General features: G+C 24.1%; 1 protein-coding gene across 2 annotated transcripts in view; it reads left to right on the top strand.

The window, feature by feature from the left end:
* Positions 1-16,522, top strand: part of LOC117172065 (protein MON2 homolog) — a 103,224-nt gene extending 86,702 nt beyond the window's left edge. The window contains exons 22-24 of one of the 2 annotated variants that reach the window (XM_033359811.1): positions 6,966-7,206; positions 10,167-10,249; positions 15,314-16,522. In XM_033359811.1, coding sequence (XP_033215702.1) covers positions 6,966-7,206; positions 10,167-10,249; positions 15,314-15,483 — 494 coding nt within the window. In that variant the 3' untranslated portion in view covers positions 15,484-16,522. The remainder of the gene's footprint in view (positions 1-6,965; positions 7,207-10,166; positions 10,250-15,313) is intronic. The other variant, XM_033359812.1, reaches the window with a different exon arrangement.
* The last annotated feature ends 3,827 nt before the right edge of the window (positions 16,523-20,349 follow it).

Consider the following 20,349-nt stretch of genomic DNA (forward strand, 5'->3'; position numbering starts at 1 on the left):
AAATTCTTTAAATATGTGAAATTCCATAAAATATCTAAACTTTTCTTAAATTTAATTTATTTTCCAAAGTTGTCTAGAAATCCCTTAAAATCAAGCTTAAAATCTTTGAAATAGCTTGAAATTTTTGAAAGCTCTTGAAAATCTTTGGAATCTTTTAAAATAACTTTAAATCTTTAAACTCCTTTGTAATTATTTTACTTTCTTCATACCCCTTGATATTGTTGAAATCCGTCGAAACATTTTAACAAACAATTTGATTTCACTCATCGAAATCTATTAAAACCGTAAAAATGTTTGAAATTACATGATTGTAAATTAAATTAAACTTATTTATTAAAATTATCTGATAAAACACCCCATTTAAATACTTTAAATGTGCGAAATTTCATAAAATATCATAACTTATCTTAAAGTTTAATTTATTTTCCAAAGTTTTCTAGAAATCCCTTAAAATCCAGCTTAAAATTTTTGAAAATCCTACAAAATTCTTTGAACTACCTTGGAATTATTGAAAGCTCTTGAAATTCTTTGGAATGTTTAAAAATAACTTTAAATCTTTAAAAACCTTTGAAATTCTTTTAATTCCTTCAATCCATTGAAATTGTTAAAATTCAATCGAACTATTTTTAAAATAAAATTCATTTTACTGATCGAAATCTATTAAAACCATAAAAAAGTTTGAAATCTCATGACTATATAATAAATTAAACTTACTAATTAAAATTATCAACAACAAAAAAACATTTAAATATTTTAAATGTGCGAAATTCCATAAAATATGTTAACTTTTCTTGAAATTTAATTTATTTTCTAAAGTTGTCTAGAAATCCCTAAAAGTACAGATTAAAATCTTTGAAATACCTTGACATTTTTTAAATCTCTTGAAATTCTTGGGAATCTTTTAAAATAACTTTAAATCTTTAAGAACCTTTAAAATTCTTTTAATTACTTTATATCCATTGAGATTGTTGAAATTCCGTCGAAATATTTCCAAAATAAAATCGATTTTACTCATCGAAATCTATTAAAACCGTAAAAATGTTTGAAATCACATGATTATAAATTAAATTAAACTTATTTATTAAAATTATCTAAAAAAAAAAACTCATTTAAATACTTTAAATGGGCGAAATTCCATAAAATATCTGAAATTTTCTTGAAATTTAATTTACTTTCCAAAGTTGTCTAGAAATCCCTTAAAATCCAGCTTAAAGTTTTTGAAAATCCTATAAAATTCTTTGAACTACCTTGAAATTATTTAAAGCTCTGGAAATTGTTTGGAATGTTTTAAAATAAGTTCAAATCTTTAAAAACCTTTGAAATTCTCTTAATTCCTTCAATCCATTGAAATTGTTAAAATTCAATCGAAATATTTCCAAAATAAAATTGATTTTACTCGCCGAAATCTATTAAAAACGTAAAAATGGTTGAAATCACATGATTATATATTAAATTAAACTTATTTATTATAAATAACTTAAAAATATTTTTTAAATAAAATTGATTTTACTGATCGAAATCTATTAAAACCATAAAAATGTTTGAAATCTCATGACTATATAATAAATTAAACTTATTAATTAAAATTATCAACAAAAAAAAACATTTAAATATTTTAAATGTGCGAAATTCCATAAAATATGTTAACTTTTCTTGAAATTTAATTTATTTTCGAAAGTTGTCTAGAAATCCCTAAAAGTACAGATTAAAATCTTTGAAATACCTTGACATTTTTTAAATCTCTTGAAATTCTTGGGAATCTTTTAAAATAACTTTAAATCTTTAAGAACCTTTAAAATTCTTTAAAATTCTTTTAATTACTTTATATCCATTGAAATTGTTGAAATTCCGTCGAAATATTTCCAAAATAAAATCGATTTTACTCATCGAAATCTATTAAATCCATAAAAATGTTTGAAATCACATGATTATAAATTAAATTAAACTTATTTATTAAAATTATCTAAAAAAAACTCATTTAAATACTTTAAATGGGCGAAATTCCATAAAATATCTGAAATTTTCTTGAAATTTAATTTACTTTCCAAAGTCGTCTAAAAATTCCTTAATATCCAGCTTAAATTCTTTGGAAATTCTGAACAATTTTTTGAAGTACTCTGAAATTATTGAAAGGTCTTGAAATTCTTTGGAATGTTTAAAAATATCTTCAAACCTTTAAAAATCTTTGCAATTCTTTTAATTCCTTCAATCCATTGAAATTGTTAAAATTCCGTCTAAATATTTCCAAAATAAAATTGATTTTACTCATCGAAATCTATTAAAATAATCTATAAAACGTAAAAATGTAATCAAATAAATAGAAATTATTTTAAATCCCTTAATTATAAAGTTAAATAAACATTTTCATTAAAAATTTATTTTAAAAAAGTTTAAATCCTGTAAATGTATGAAATTCCATAAAATGCCTTAACTTTCCTTGAAATATAATTTATTTTTCAAATTCTTCGAGACTTTTAAAATCACTTCAAATCTTTAAAATCCTTTCAAATTCTTTTAATTCCTTCATATCTCTAAAAATCGTTCAAATTCACTTAAAGCTTTGAAAATCGTAACAATGTACTAAAATAAATAAAAATAATTTGAAATTCCTCGAATATAAATTCAATTAAACATGCTTATTAAATTAAAAAACAAACCATTTAAATGTGTGAAATTCCATCAAATATCTTAACTTTTTTTAAGTTTAATTTATTTTCCAAAGTTTTTCTAGAAATTCCTTAAAATCTTTGGAAATCCTATAAGATTCTTTGAAAAACCTTGAAATTATTAAAAGCTCGTGAAATTTTTTGGAGTCTTAAAATAACTTAAAATCTTTAGAATCATAAAAAAGTTTTTTAATTCTTTAAATTTCCTGAAATCGTCGAAATTCTTAAAAAGTAATATTCATTTTGATTATTGAAATCTATTGAAATCATAAAAATCTATTAAAATTAATACAATTTTTTGAAATAGCTAGGAATCCCTTAAAATTTAATTTAATCAGGGTGGTGACCTGACCGGAAACCGGGGAATGAATCGCAAATGACCGGGAATTTAATTAAAAAACCAGGAATTTACTTCTGATTCTAGCAAAATTAAAGTTTTCATTATTTTAAACTTTCGTTTAAAAATTAATTTACTTTATGGAATATTTGCCTTTTTTATAACAAAATAATCTTTATGTTTGAAAATTAATTTTTTTTTTAAAATAAAATTCAACTATTCCAGTTGAAGATTCACAATTTTAGTTGAAAATTCATCAGTTTGGTAAAAAATTAATTTCTGTAACTGGAATCCGCTTTTAGTTGAAAATTGATCTCTTCTAGTTAAAAATTTAACAATTTCGATAAACAATTGTCTTTTTTAACTGCAAATTCAACTATTTTGTTTAAAATTCACGTTTTTTGTTTTAAAAAACTACTTTTTCGATAGAAAATCGGCTTTTTTGGTAGAAAATTATTTTTCTCTTTGTATGTTAATCTCATTGTTTTTAAATCCTTCCTTTTGGTTGAAAATTCAAATATTCCAGTTAATTATTTATCATTGTAGCTGAAAATTAATTTTTTCGGTTAGAAATAAATTTACTTGGTTAAAAAAACTGTTTTGTTAAAAATTAATTTATTTATTGAAGATTCATCATTTGAATTAAAGATTAATTTTTTTTTTGTTAGAAATATGAGCTGTTTGATCAAAGACTTTTGTATCCTTTGGATAAAAAGGAATTTTTGCCGAAAATTTAACTATTTTATTGAAAATTTGCTTCTTTCTTGGCTGAAAATAGTTATTAATTAAATTTTTGGTTGAAAAATAATCTTTTTTAGTTAAAAATTCGTCCTTTTTGGTTGAACATTGATTTTCTTAATTTAAAACTTAATTATTTGAGATCGGGTTGACAATTTATCTGTTTTTATCAAATTAATTTTTTTAACTAAAAATCTTACTATTCCATTCTTGGTTGGAAATTATATTTTTTATGTAAAAATTCCACTATTTCATTGAAAATTTGTTTGATTTCATTAAAGATTTAACTATTTCGTTTAAAATTCATGTATTTTGTTGAAAAATTTTATTTTTCTTGTAAAAAATTAATCTTTTTGTTTGAAAAATAATCTTGTTGTTTCAAAATTCATCTTTTTGGCTGGAAATTCATGTGTCTGAGTTAAATATTTATAAGTTTAGCTGAAAATGCATATTTTTGTTTTTAAGTTCAACTATTTTAATTGTAGATTCATTATTTTAGTTGAAAGCTAATTTTTTTTAAATGTATCATTTAAGATAAAAAATTTATCTGTTTTACTAAAAATGCAACTATTCCTTATCCTGTTTCTAATTGCTTTTCTTTTTAGTTAACAATTCAACTGGGTAAAAAAATTTGTCTCCTTTGATTGAAAATTCAACTATTTCAGTTGAAGATTCATTGTTTTAGTTGAAAACTCTGACGTTTTGTTTAAAATTAATGTTGTTAACCAAAAATGTTACTATGCAATTTTTAGTTGAAAATGACTTTTTTTTAGTAGAAACTTCCACTATTTCATTGAAAATGTGTCTTCTTTTATTAAAAATTTAACTATTTTCGTTTAAAATTCATGTATTTTTTTGAAAGATTTTATTTTCGTAGTACAAAATTAATCTTTTTATTTGAAAAATAATCTTGTTGTTTAAAAAACCATCTTTTTGGTTGGAAATTCATGTATTTCAGTTAAATATTTAGAATTTTAGTTGAAAATGTAACTGTTTGATCTAAAATTACACAATTGCAGTTGAAGATTTATCATTTTATTTGAAAATTCATTTATTTTGTATTTTTTTTTCTGTTGTGTGTAAGGATGATTATAATGAACGTCATGATTAAAAAAAAGGTTAGCGTTTTGTAACAAATATGAATTTTACTTTTAGTTTCGCGGGAAAATTAAAAAACTTGACCGGGAAAACCCGGGAAATGACCGGGAATTTATAATCGTCCGCCGAATCGCCACCCTGATAATTTTATTACTTGGAAAATTTTATAACACTTTTTTAACGCTCATTTTCTCCAATTTGTACACTATTTAGTTATTTCAGTGTTGCCGCTGGACCGGGAAACTGGGAAATGTCCGGGAATTTTTGTTTTACTGGAAATTTTACATATTTGTAGAAGAAAAATCGTTCCACGTTCGATTTCAAAATTAAAATTAAATTAAAATTTTTTTTTAAGCTTACATTTTTAATTTAAAGAATTTTTTAATTTTTTTAAATATGGGATAAAAACATTTTTATTTAATAAATAAATACATTTTTTCAAATTTATCTGTATTTTAAGCAATAAAAAGTGAACAAAAACGATTTGATGACAAAACGATTTTAAATCAGTTCAAAATTTAAAAATTTTCAGATTTTAACGTTAAAACTTAAATGGTTCCAATTTGAAAGTCTTAGCCATTAAACAAATGTGAACGTGTGACTGAAAGTTCATAAACTATTTTTAACTTAAAAACAACTTCATCATAATATATTATTAATTAAAGGATTTTATTAAATTGAAAATTATGCTTCAGTCTAAAATATTACATTTTTAACCCATTCAATTTGAAATTTTTTAATTAAAAAAAGATTAATTATTGAATATTTAGCAATATTTGAATTTGTATTTAAGACAAGTAAATTGAAACTAAATATTTAAGAGTAAAGAATTTTTAACTGAATTGTTTGACACAGAAAGCCTAGAATCATTAAAATTTCAAAAAGCCTTTAAACTTTGAATGTGAAAATATTAATTGTTATATTTGAAAAATGCTTAATTTCTAAGTGAAATTTTTAAATTTTAATACATAATATACAAATTAAAATTTTTAGAAAAAAATGGAGTAATTTTAAGAGATGTTTAGGAGGTTTAAAAAGATTGAAAATTATCATGCAAATTTTAGAAAGTTTTCTTAAAATATTCTTTTAATTAAAATTTTTTTTTTTTAATCTTTGAAAAAGTTTTTGAATATTCTCTTAAAATAATTTTTCAAAATGAAAAGTTATTTTTAATTCCCCTAGGAATCTTAAAAATATGTTTTTATTCTTTTGAAGCCTTTCACAATTCTTGAAAAGAATCTAATTTTTTTGCTTGAAATCTACGAAAATCTAGATTTTGTTGTATATTAGGCTATCGTTTCAAGTTTTTTATAAAGTTTAAATGTTTTCAAAACTTCTACAAATCTCGTAAAATTACTCAAATTTCGTCTACAAAAAATAAATGTTCAATTGTTATTTATACATCAAAATTGTAAAAAAAATTTCTAAAATTTGCAGGATTTTCTGAAAATTGTAGAAAAAATGCAATTAATTTTGAGATATTTAGAAGTTCTGAAAAATTTTCCAAAACAATTGAAAATTCAAAACAAATTTAAAACAACTTCTAGATTTCTCAAAATTTTGAAATAAAATTTTGAAGCTTTCCAAGAATGTTGAAACTATTTAAAAAGACAATAATTGAATTTCTAATTTAGGAAGTGCCAAGTTAAAAACTTTGCAATTTTTAATGTTTCCAGCTTAAAATTCCTTCAAATTATATAATTTTGAAATTCATTGATTGATTTTTTAATTTAGAGCATTGAAAATGATAATGTGGATTTAGATTTTTTATAGTGAAAAATGTTAGTACCTTTAATTTTATGCGCGTAAATTATTAAGCATTTGAATAAAAAAATTTTTAATTAGAAACTTAAATTTCAATTTTAAAAGTTCAAAATTTAACAGTTCCACTTTGAGTGCTTTCATTTGCGGCTCAGTTTTTATTACCACAAGTGGAAATTTTTTTTAGCTTTAGTGTTCAATTTTTTTTATTTCATTGACCGTGAAGAATGTTTGGAAACCAGGAAATGACCGGGAATTTATTTTGTCGTTTAAAACGGCCACCCTCTATTTGCTTATTTAATGGGTCCAAAATTTGTAACTAAACTCGCTAATATGATGAATATAAATTTTAAATAATTGTACAGAGAAAAATGGGGAGCCAAAATTGCGAGAAGAATTCGCAAAGACCTGTTTCGAGACTTTGCTTCAGTTTTCGTTGCTCGATGGACTGAACAACGAGATTGATTTAAACAAGGAAAAAATGCCGGAAGACGAAGGCGGAGTTGCCGGAAGATTGGCGGTGACAGCTTTACTTCATAGGTTTCAAGAAGTTCTCAAACGTTATATCGATGATGAGAAGAGAAGTGGAAAATGTCCCTTACCAAGGTAATGTCATGTATTCTGTACTCTATTTGGATTTTTACAGAGTGGCTGTGTGTCAGGAAAAATCTAGAAACCGGGGAAAAGTTAGGGAATTCTTTTGGCCAGGAAAAGTCAGGAAAAAGTCAGGGATTTTGAAAAAAATGGTAAAATTCAGAGAATTTTCGTAAGCGGTTTTTTAAGCCATCACATACTCATTTTTAGGGATTTTGTTCTCAAATTTGATCAATCAACAGTGGCTTTTTTAGACAAATTATTAATAAAAGTTGAAAGTTTATTTGTAAAATAAAGTGAAAGAGTAAGTCATTCAGTTTGGAGAGAAAAAATTTAATATTTAAATTACTGGTCACTTTTTCTTGCGTATTTCTGAATTTTAAAAAACATGAAATTTTTGTGTGTTGCGAATAAATCAGAGTGCTTCTATTGATAACATTCTCTTTTTTTTTAAACAAATAGTAGAATTTTTAAATAATAAAGATAAATTTTCTACCAAAATGATCAGTTTTCAAAAAAGAAGATTAAATTTTTGCCGGAAAGAAAAATTTCCAACAAAATACATAAATTTTCAACCAAATTGTAACTAAAAAAGGAAAATTTTCTAGAAAAAAAGAATTTTCAACATAATTGTTAGATTTTCATCTAAAAAAATAAATTTTTAACCAAAAATGGAAGTACAATTTTAATTGAAAAAATTGAATTCCCAAGAATATATACAATTTGCAACAAAAGAAGTGAATTTTTAAATAAGAGAGAAAATGGTTTCAACCAAAAATCGAATAGTTCAATTTTCTTTTCAAAAATTGATTTCTAATAAAAAAAATCGATGTTTTAGTGGAATTTCAACTGAAGTACTGAATCTTTAACCAAAAATTACTTTTTAACAAACTAGTATAACTTTCAACCGAAAAAATATGAATTTTTAGAGAAAATCTAAAATAGTGGATATTCCAATAACAAAAAATTTGAATATCAAATAAAAACAGTTGAATTTAAACAATAAAGACAAATATTAAATAAAATACTTAAATTTTAATTTAAGAAATTAATTTTCAACAAAGAAAAAAAAACAAATTCCAATTAAAACATTTACATTTTCTTTGAAAGAAATGTATTTGCAACTAAAAAAATGATCTTGTAACAAAAAATGAAATAGTTCAATTTTCAGTTTAAAAAAATAATTTTGTACCAAAAAAAGACGAGATTTGAACAAAATACTGCAATATTCAACCAATACTAATGAATGTATAGCAAACAAAAGTTTAATAGAACAGTTAATTTTTTATCGAAAGCAGTGAAAATTTGCAACTAAAAAAATAAATTTGTAAGAAAAAATGAAATAGTTCAATTTTCAGTGAAGAAAATAATTTTGAACGAAAAAAAAAAAGATTTGAACAAAATACTTAAATTTTCAACAAAAAGTAATTAATTAAAAAAAGTATGGCAATTAAAATAAAATATAAAATTTTCTATTAAAAGCAGTGAATTGGCAACTAAAAAGAAATTTGTAACAAAAAATGAAATAGTTTAGTTTTCCGTTAAAAAAAAAAAAAATTATTTTGAACCAAAAAAAGGAGATTTGAACAAAATAATTTTTCGTCTTCTTGATTTTAAAATTCATTTCTTTTTGTAGAAATTTCATATATTTTAGTTAAAATGTTACTGCCTGGATAAAAATTAATCTATTTCAGTTTAAAATGAAAATTTTTGTTGGAAATTCAATCTGGTAGAAAATTCAACTATTTGGTCGAAACTGTAACTACCATGTAGAAAATGCATTGTTTTAGTAGAAGATTCATCAGATTAGTTAAAAAGTAATTTCTGTGGTTGAAAATTTCTCACTTTTAGGAGAACATTTATGTAATTTGATAAAAAATATATTTTGTTAAGAATTTACCTTTTTTGGTAGAAAGCTCACCTTTTTTTGTAAAAAAAGCAACTGTTTGCTTGAAAATTAAGTTGTTTTATTTGAGGATTAAATTATTTTGTTGGTACTTCATCTTTATTGGCTATAAATTATTGCTAATAACTTATTTGATTTTAAATTAAAATATTTTTTGGTTGAAATGCTTGTATTTTTGGCTTCGAAATGAAAGATTTTGGATAATTTTTTTTTCTTTATTGATTAAAAAATATTTCCTGGTTAAACTTTAAGCTCTTGTTAAAAATTCGTCATTTTTATGTGAAAATTCATCATTTTGTTAAAAATAAAACTTGATTTAAAATAAAAATCTTTTCCCTTTCAAAATATCAATTATTAATTTTTTCTTGAGGATTAATCTTTGTTTTTTTGAAAATTCAACTGCTTGGTTGAAATTTTAACAACTTTGTTAAATAAATGTGTTTTCTTGATTGAAGATTCATCTTTTTGTTTAAAAATTCTCTTTTTTAACTAAAAATTGAACTCTTCCAGTTTTGATTGAATTTGTTTTATTAGAAACTTAAACTTTTTGATTAGAAATTCAAGTATTTTGCTGAAAGTTCGTCCTTCTGCTTGAAAGTGTCACTTCAATTTTGCTAAATAAAATCAATTCTACTGAATTCAAGGTATTTTTAAAAGTTTTTGTTTAATTCATCTTGAAGTCTGTTAAACTCACTTTGAATTCTTAGATATTTCGTTAAATTCTTTCGAATTCCTTTGATTTTTTCTAAATTAAATTCAAATTTACTGAATTTAATGAATTTATTATATATTTTTGATTCGTTTTGAATGAATATCATTTTTTTATTTACCTTAAACTTATCTTATTTCATTCCAATTTTACTGAAATTAATCGAATTTTGTGGACTTTAAAATTTTTTCTCATTCATTTTTATTCTTTTGAATTTAAGTTAAATTGTTTTGAAATATCAAGAAATTTGGGAAATAAAGTTTGGCGGCCACTCTGTTCTTCGTTTAAATGAAAAGCCCAAATTTAGTTTAGAAAAACATTTAATTTAAGAAATATTTATTACGGATCATTTTCTAGATACAGGTTGTCAGAGATATCATTCGTTTTGAAAGCTGTTGCGACACTCGTTGTTTCTCTTAAAAAGGCTCCTGCAAACAAAGGTGGGTTTTAGAATTCGTAAGGGATCGTCCATAAACTATGTTACCAATTTGACCAACGGTAAAGTTTAATAATTATTTAATAAGTTTGAAAATCACTTTCATATTCCAGACTTAATTTACTCTTTCCCATAATCTCCTCTTTTCTAATTTTTTTTTTATATCGGGGTTTGCCCCCCGTTTTCAAGAAATTTCCCCCTCTTCTAGATTTTTTAATTAAAAATTTTGTTTTTGTTATAATTCATCTTTTTGGGTAGATAACTAATCTTTATTTTTGAAATTTTATCTTTTTGGCTATAGATTCAACTATTTTCTTAAAAATTAGTCTCTTTGGGTTTAATTTAATTGCAGGAAAATTGTTTTTTTTGTTGCAAATTAATTTTTTTTCAACTGAAATGTAACTTCCAGTTGTGTTTGAAAACTGATCTTTTTTAGTTGAAAATTCAACTATATTCATAGAAAAAGTTGTCTTTTTTGGTTCAATTTAACTGGTGGAAATTTAGTTCGGTTTGTTGAAGATTAATTTTTGAAACTGAAAATTTAACTATTACATTTCTAGATTAAAATCTGTTTTTTCAGTTAAAAATTCAAATCTTTTTTCGAAAATTTATCTTTTTTTTTAAAAGACAAGTACTCTTTTAAAAATTCGTGTTTTTGGGTAGAAAATTAATATTCTTTTGAAAATTTATCTTTTTGGTTTAATTTAACAGGTAGAAATTAAATTTTTTGGTTGAAAATTAATTTTTTCAACTGTAAATTTAACTTAAATTTCTATTTAAATTTTTTTTGTAATTAAAGATTCAACTCCGGTTAAAAATTTACCTTTTTTAGTAGAAAGTCCATCTGTTCTGTTGAAAATTCGTGTTTATGGTTAGAAAATTAATGTTTTTCTGAAAGTTGAACTATTACATTTCTAGTTAATTTTTTTTGGGTCAAAATTCAACTCTTTGTTTAAAAATTAATCTTTTTTTCAAAAGACATGTATTCTTTTGAAAATTCGTGTTTTTGGGTAAGAAATTAATCTTTTTTCAATAATTGATCTTTTTGGGTTCAATTTAACTGGTATAAATGTGAATTATTTAGTTGAAAATTCAACTATTTTGATAGAAAAAGATGTCTTTTTTTGGTTCAACTTAACTGGTGGAAATTTAGTTCGGTTTGTTGAAGATTAATTTTTGAAATTAAAAATTTAACTATCACATTTCCAATTAAAAATATATTTTTTTAGTTAAAAATTCAACTCTTTGTTTAAAAATTCATCTTTTTTTTCAAAAGACATCTATTCTTTTGAAAATTCATGTTTTTGGGTAGAAAATTAATATTCTTTTGAAGATGTATTTTTAGATTCAATTTAACTTGTAGACATTTCGTTTTGTTTGTTGAAAATTAATTTTTTAAATTGAAAGTTTTACTTAGATTTCAAGTTCAAATTTTGTTTTAGCTAAAAATTCAACTCTGGTTAAAAATTTACCTTTCTTAGTTGAAAATCAAATGGTTATGTTTGAAAATTCGGGTTTATGTCTAGAACATTAATCTTCTTCTGAAAGTTTAACTATAACATTTCTAGTTAATTTTTTCTTCTTCAAAATTCAACTCTTTTTTTCAACATTTATCTTTTCTTTTGTTTGAAAAAACATGTATTACTTGAAAAATCGTGTTTTTGCGTAGAAAATTAATATTCTTTTGAAAATGTATCTTTTTGGTTCTATTTAATTGATAGAAATTTCGTTTTGTTTTTTGAAAATTAATTTTTTTCACTGAAAATTTTACCTAAATTTCTAGTTAAAAATGTGTTTAAGTTAAAGATTCAACTCTGGTTAAAAATTTACCTTTTTTATTTGAAAATCAATGTTTTCTGTTGAAAATTCGGGTTTATGGTTAGAAAATTAATGTTTTTTTTTAAAGTTTAACTATTACATTTCTAGTTATTTTTTTGCTTAAATAATCAACTCTTTGTTTAAAAATTGATCTTCTTTTTAAAGACATGTATTCTTTTGAAAATTCGTGTTACAATTACAAAGAAAGTTGTCGAGCCTGATTTTTAATTGAGTTTTTCAATTTTTTTATAAATAAATATTACGAAAAAAATGACCATTTTTTCTATTTGACGTTCCCGGTGTTCGTCAATAATAAGAAAATTGTTGTAATCGTCAGAAAAATTCATTTTTCTCGATGTAAGTTTTTAAAAATTAGGAATCTTATGACAATTTCAGAAAAGTGTATAATTTGTTGATAAATTTGATGATTTTTTTAACAAATTTATTTAAAAAATGCATTATTCAGGCATTTGTCTCCATAAAAATTCGTTTTTTTCGATCTCAATTTTAAAAAATTAGGAACCTCATGATAATTTCAGAAAAATTTATAATTCGTTGATAAATTTTATGATTTTTTAAACAAATGCATTATTCAGGTATTTGTCGTCCGAAAAATTCATTTTTTTCGATGTCAGTTTTTTAAAATTAGGAACCTTATTATAATTTCAGAAACGTTAATAATTTGTTGATAAATTTTATGATTTTTTTAAAACAAATTCATTAATAAAATGCATTATTTGGTCATTTTTCGACGGAAAAATTCGTTTTTTTTCTATGTCAATTTTAAAAAATTAGAAACCTCATGATGATTTCAGAGAATTCATAATTTGTTATTGAATTTTATGATTTTATCAAAAAAATTTAATAAACAAATGCATTATTCAGGCATTTGTCATCAGAAAAAGTTCTTTTTTTCGATGTCAATTTTTAAAAATTAGGAACCTCATGATAATTTCAGAAAAATTAATTGGGAACTTTACGATAATTTCAGTAACATTCATAATTATTTCACGTCATAATCAGTCCACAATTGTTAAAAGATGAATAGTTTACAACAAGAATAAATATAAAAATTTGGTACAGGAAGCTGAGGTAATGTCTTGGTGAAGCCGCGTACAATAATTATATATGTTATAGAATTTATTTATAACAATTATTAAAGTATATGAAATTAAAAGGACTGACTTTGAAAAAAGGGCTTTTCCGTCGACAAATGCCCAAATAATGCATTTTTTTTATTAAATTTGTTTAAAAAATCATAAAATCTATCAACAAATTATGAATTTTTCTGAAATTATAATGAGGTTCCTAATCATAAAAAATTAACATAGAGAACAACGAATTTTTCTGACGACAAATGCCTGAATAATGCTTTTGTTTATAATATTAACAAGAATAGACTTAAAAGAAATTTTTCCCATTAAAATATTGTTTTCATTCAAATTTCTTGCCATATAACTTAAAAAAACGTTAAATTATTGAAAATTATAAAAATGTTTAACAAATAATTTGTTTATAAATTTTTGTTTTGTTTATTGTAGCATGATGGAATATCTTTATATAATGTAAATCTATGAAATGTCGGCGATTGCAACAATTTTCCTATTATTGACGAGCAGCGGGAACGTCAAATAGAAAAAATTGTCATTTTTTCGACATATTTATTTATTTATAAAAGAATTTAAAAACTGAATTAAAATTGAGATTCGTCAACTTTCTTTGAAATTTTAACAGCTTAGAAAAAAACATCCAAATCGGTTCACAGGTTCAGACGTAATCGCATTTTGAACCAAAAAATGTACTTTTTCCCCACTGTGGGCCCCACAATGCAGTCCAAGGTACTTTTTGTGGACAAAAGTCTATCTACAACCCAATTTTAAATTAAAAATCAGGCTCGACAACTTTATTTGAAATTTTATCAGCTTTAAAAAAAAAGATCCAAATCGGTCCACAGGTTCAGCCAGAATCGTATTTTCAACCAAAAAATATACTTTTTCCCCACTGTGGGCCCCACAATGCAGTCCAAAGTACTTTTTGTGGACAAAAGGCTGTCTACAACCCAATTTTTAATTAAAAATCTGGTTTCACAACTTTATTTGAAATTTTATCAGCTTTTTTTTTAACATCTAAATCGGTCCCCAGGTTCGACCGGAATCGTATTTTGAACCAAAAAATGTACTTTTCCCCACTGTGGGCCCCACAATGCAGTCCAAAGTACTTTTTGTGGACAAAAGTCTGTCTACAACCCAACTTTAAATTAAAAATCAGACTCGACAACTTTCTTTGAAATTTTATCAGCTTAAAAAGAAAACATCCAAATCGGTCCACAGGTTCAGCCGGAATCGTATTTTGAACCAAAAAATGTACTTTTCCCCACTGTGGGACCCACAGTGCAGCCCCAAGTACTTTTTGTGGACAAAAGTCTGTCTACAAGCCAACTTTAAATTAATAATCAGACTCGACAACTTTATTTGAAATTTTATCAGCTTTAAAAAAAGATCCAAATCGGTCCACAGGTTCAGCCTGATTCGTATTTTGAACCAAAAAATATACTTTTTCCTCACTGTGGGCCCCACAATGCAGTCCAAAGTACTTTTTGTGGACAAAAGTCTGTCTACAACCCAATTTTTAATTAAAAATCTGGTTCCACAACTTTGTTTGAAATTTTATCAGCTTTTTTTTAAAATCCAAATCGGTCCACAGGTTCAGACGCAATCGTATTTTGAACCAAAAAATGTACTTTTTCCCCACTGTGGGCCCCACAATGCAGTCCAAAGTACTTTTTGTGGACAAAAGTCTATCTACAACCGAACTTTAAATGAAAAATCAGACTCAGCAACTTTCTTTGTAATTTTATCAGCTTAAAAAAAAACATCCAAATCGGTCCACAGGTTCAGCCGGAATCGTATTTTGAACTAAAAAATGTACTTTTTCCCCACTGTGGGCCCCACAATGCAGTCCAAGGTACTTTTTGTGGACAAAAGTCTGTCTACAACCCAACTTTAAATTAAAAATCAGACTCGAGAACTTTCTTTGAAATTTTATCAGCTTTAAAAAAACACCCAAATCGGTCCAGAGGTTCGACCGAAATCGTATTTTGAACCAAAAAATGTACTTTTTCTCCACCGTGGGGTGGGTTTAGGTGGGGGCGGGGGTAAAATATTCCAAAATTGGTAACGTAGTTTATGAATGACCCCTGAAAGAAAGTGAGAAATTTGGTCTTTATTTAAAAATAATGCTTAATTTTCAGTTGAACGGTCGGTTTGGGAACAACTGATCAATCTTTATCCATGTCTCGTTGAATGTACGATTACGACTCCATCTGGACCAGTTTCTCGATCACTTCGGGAAGCTTTGATGCAGTATCACGATTTATTACGGCCTCCTGTAATAAATGCACTGACGTCGAATGGCGTTTGACCTACGCATTCGATTTTGTTAAAACGGAGCCTAAACGTCTGTAATAATACAAAGTGATGGTGAGTTCTAGATAAAAAAAAGAAGTCCTATTGAAGTCTGATTCGGAAAAAAGCATTTCGATTTTGGATTCATATCTTTTTTCTCCAAAAAGTGCAAATTTTGAAAGCTTCGACAACTAATGAAAAAGAAATGACATTTCAAATAATTATCTGAAAAGAACATTTTTAGGAAGAAACGACTTTTAAAAAAGTCTTTTTTAATTAAAAGTTTTAAAACAACTTTTTAAAAAGTCAAACTTTTATTTAAACTTATACTCACTTTTTTTGTTTCGGATGCATGTAGGGCGGTTTGAAGTTCCTTTGAAGGGACATCAATTTTCTGTATAAATCAGTTTATAATCGGCCGCTTTTTTATAGTGCGTATGTAAATATTTCTAAAATATTTATACCAACCTTAGCTCTCCTTTTCTCGCGTAAGCAATGCGTCTTTTTTGCGCTTTTTTAAAACGAGCTTTATCCAACAGTGTTCAAGTGAATCGACTTTTTTAAATAAATTAAAATTAATTATAACAGACGATGAGAATGGAATAAAATAAGAATATTGTAACGCTAAAGTAGATAAAAGAATCTTAATAGATTTCTTAATTGGAACGAAATTTCATAGCTCGAGAATAATCAATTCGGATTTTGGGCAGTATTTTTGCTCATCGAACCTCATTAATAATCACATTAATCATAATAAATAACTAAATCTCGTTGTTGTTATCCGTGAGTGTTTTCCATTATTCGAGCCTATAATTCAAGCTGATTAAATCTAAGTTTCGAGAAATAAGACTTTAGATCATTCAAAAAAATGTCAATTCTGTAGACAAATTTACATTCCCGATAAGCTAAGCTTCTCTTGAAATGAATTTTCCAATAAAAATAGAGACTTGAAAATTTGATAAGGTAGCGTTCATTAATTACGTGAAAATTTTTTTGTGGAGGTCCCCGAAAAATATATAGAGTCGTGGAACCCCGAGAAATATTGGTAATTCTTTGAAATGATATGAATTCTCTTGAAAATTTTACAAATCTCTTCATTTTCAAAGGATTTAAAATATTTCATAGGTTATTTAAAAAGATTCCGTTTTATTTCCATGGAATTTTCAAGGAAATGAATGATTTTAATTATTTAAAAAAATGCATGGTTGTTTTAAAGAATTTCCAAGAACTCCAAAAGATATCAAACAGTTTTATATGTCCTATGAGTTTTTAGAATATTTTTTTTAAATTTCAAACGATTCTATCAGATTTTCGAGGATTTCAATGATTTTATCGGATTTTAAAAGAATTTAAGATATTTCCATAGATTTTCTAGGATTTTAAGGAATATCAGATTTTGTACAAGTTTAGAAAATTCGTTTCTTTTTGTTTAAAAATTATTTTTTTTTAAACTGAAAATGACAATTTTCCATTTGTTGTTGAAAACTTATATTCTTTGTTGGAAATTCAACTATTTGGTTAAAAATTAAAATGTATCTTGATAGAAAATTCAATTCAACTGTTCTGTTTAAAAAAACTTTTTTTCGTTTAAATTAACTGGTAGAAATTTCGTTCTGTTTATTGAAAATTAATCTTTTGAACTGAAAATTGCACTATTACATTCCTAGTTAAAATTTTATTTTTTCGTAATTAAAAATTCAACTCTTTGTTTAAAAATTTATCTCTTTTTTTGTTGTTGAAAAGACATGTATTTTTTTGAAAATTCGTATTTTTGGGTAGAAAATTAATGTTTTTCGGAAAGTTTAACTATTACATTTCTAATTAATTTTTTTTTTTAAATTAAACTCTTTGTTGAAAATTAATTTTTTTTAACTAGAAATTTAGGAATTACAATAGTTTTTAGTTAAAAATTCAACCTTTTGGTTAAAAATTGATCTTTTTATTAGAAAATTGGTGTTTTTTGTATTAAATATAATCAATAAAAGGATTAAAAGAATTAAAATATTTTATCAGATTTGAGGATTCCAATTATTTTACTGGATTTTAAAAGCTTTCAAGGCCTTTTAATAGATTTTCTAGGATTTCTAAGGAATAGCAGATTTCATATAATTTTAGAATAATTAAATTGATTTAAATGAATTTGATAGATTTGAGGTTTTTTTTTCTTTCAAGAGTTCAAGAAAATTTCAAGAGATTGAAGAAGTTTGTAAAGGATTTGAAATACCTTAAGATATTTTAAAAAGATTTGAGCCATTTGAAGCGATTCCAAATAGTTTAAAAAGATTTGAGAGTGATTTTGAAAAATTCTATTAAAGCTCTGAAAGTCCCAGAAATCGCTTGAAATCTTTAAAATCCCATAAAAACCTTAGTTACTTTTAAAATCCATTCAAATTTCTGAAAATCGGTTAAAATCCTTAAAATTCCGTGAAATCTTTCGATATCTTACGAAATTTGAATGCTTCGAAATCTTTTGGAATACTCTGAATTATTTTTAAGTCTTATGACATTTTTTAATTCCATAATATCATGAAATCTCTTTAATCCCCTTAAATAAGTGAGAATCCCCTAAATAAAAAAAAAGGAAAATCATTTAAATATGATAAATCCTTAAAAATGTCTTAAAATCCCTGAAACCCCTTTAAAAATTATGAAAATCCTTAAAATCCATAAAAACCGGTTAAAATTCTTAATTTTTTGACAATTTCGAATTGGAATTATCAAATCGGAATATAATTGTGTAAATTCGGGAATTTCCTAGTTCGGTTATTTTATAATTCGGCAAATTTTCTATCCGGAAATTTATTATTAAAAAAAAATTATTTCTATTATTTATTATTAGTTATTATTATTATTATTTTATAATTTTGGGAAATTTCGAATTGGAATTACCAATACGGAAAATTCCCAAATTATAAAATAATAATAGTAACTAATAATAAATAATACTAAATAATACACTTTTTAATAATAAATTTAATGGCAGAAAATTTTTTGAATTGTAAATATCCGAAATAAAAAATTCCCGAAGTTACAAAAATTTTTTATAATAGAGTTATTGTTTATTAAAAAAAATACAATAATCAAATAATTTTATTAACAAAATTATTTTTAATGTTTAAATTTTCTAAAATTGTTCCTTCAATTAAAAATATTAATTGAAAAAAATGCAATTCTATTCATATAAAATATAAATCTTAAAAATTAAATAATATGGAATTCTATATTCTGTATTCACATTTTATATTCTGTGATTAAAATTGAGGAGCTTTTAAGTTACAAAATTCAGTAAATTTTGATGATGTATATTCGAAATATCTTCAATTTGGAAAATTTAACTGGAAATATAGCAATTACATCGTAGTTGAAAATTGATCGTTTTTAGTTAAAAATTCAACTTTTTGGTTCAAAATTGATCTTTTTCAGTAGAAAATTGGTACGATTTTTGTACACATCTTTAAAACAGAAAACTAATTTATTCTAATATTCCAAATTGAAGGATTTAAAATTGAAAATCTATAAAGTTGAATAATTTTCAATTATAAATCTTCAAAATTGAACTTATTCAAAAAAATGTTCCAAATTACATATCTTTAAAATATAAATATTAAAAATTGAATAATTTTCTATTCTTCATTTCCAAAATTAACAAAAATTTTATTATAACTCTTAAAAATTGTAGAACTTTGAGTAATAAATCTTGGAAATTGAGGAGTTATTAATTGTGTCAATTTAGTTTTCTCGATTTAGAATAAAAAATTTATTTGATTTCCAAAATGCTTGAAACTGCTTAAAACTCCTAAAAAGCGGTTAAAATTATGAAAATTCCGTGAAATGCTACTAAGATTCTTCGAAATTCCTTAAAATCCTGTATAATTTTTGAAAATCCTTTGAAATTTTTTTAAACCTTTGAAATCCTCTAAAATCCGTGGATATACTTTGACATTTTCTGAAATCTCTTAAAATCCTTTGAAATCCCGTGACTTTTTTTTTAAATCTCTTAAAATCTACTAAAATTTCTAAAAAGTAAGAAATTGTTTTAAGTCGCCTGAAATCTTCAAAAGTGCATAAAAATTCTTCATAATCCTTTAAAATTCGTAGAAATCCTGTGAAAACTCTACCTGAAATATTTGAAATTCCTTTGAAATTCATTAAAATTGATTAAAACTGTGAGAGTCTTTCCTAATATCTTTAAATGACTTAAAATCTATTAAAATGCATTGAAATCTTTTAAAAGCCATTCAAATTCCCCGAAACCCTTTAAAATCGTTGATAAAATTCGGAGACCCTTTGAAATTCCGTTAAATCTTTCAAAATCTTACAAAACTTTATTAAATCTCCTAAGATCCTTTGAAATCTTTCGAAATACCCTGAATTCGTTTGAAATCTTGTTACATTTATTTAAATTCTTTGGTGTTACATGAAATCCTTTAAAAGGTTTGAAATCCCGTGACTTATTTAGAAAAATTTTGAAATATCCTTAATGATTTTAAATATATTAAATATCCATTAAAATCCTTTCAAATGTTTTGAAATCCCTTGAATTCTTTGAAATCTAATTAAAATTCTTTGATATGGCATGACGTTCTTTACAATTCATTGAAATTCTGTAAATAATTTGAAAATCTCTTAAAATCCTTAAAAATCTTTGAAAATCCTTGATATCGCTTAAAATAGTTCAAAAGAGTTTAAAAATTCTTAATATTCCGTGAAATATTAAAAATCTTTCGAAAATCTTTTGTTAAATTAAAGTACATTAAAATCCATTAAAATATTTTAATCGATACTAAGATTCCTCGAAATTCCTTAAAATCCTGTATAGTTTTTGGAAATCCTTTGAAATTTGTTCAAAACTTTTGAAATCTTATCAAATTCTTTAAAATCC

The sequence above is a fragment of the Belonocnema kinseyi genome, chromosome 4, assembly GCF_010883055.1.
Source record: "Belonocnema kinseyi isolate 2016_QV_RU_SX_M_011 chromosome 4, B_treatae_v1, whole genome shotgun sequence".
In the NCBI taxonomy this organism is placed as follows: domain Eukaryota; kingdom Metazoa; phylum Arthropoda; class Insecta; order Hymenoptera; family Cynipidae; genus Belonocnema; species Belonocnema kinseyi.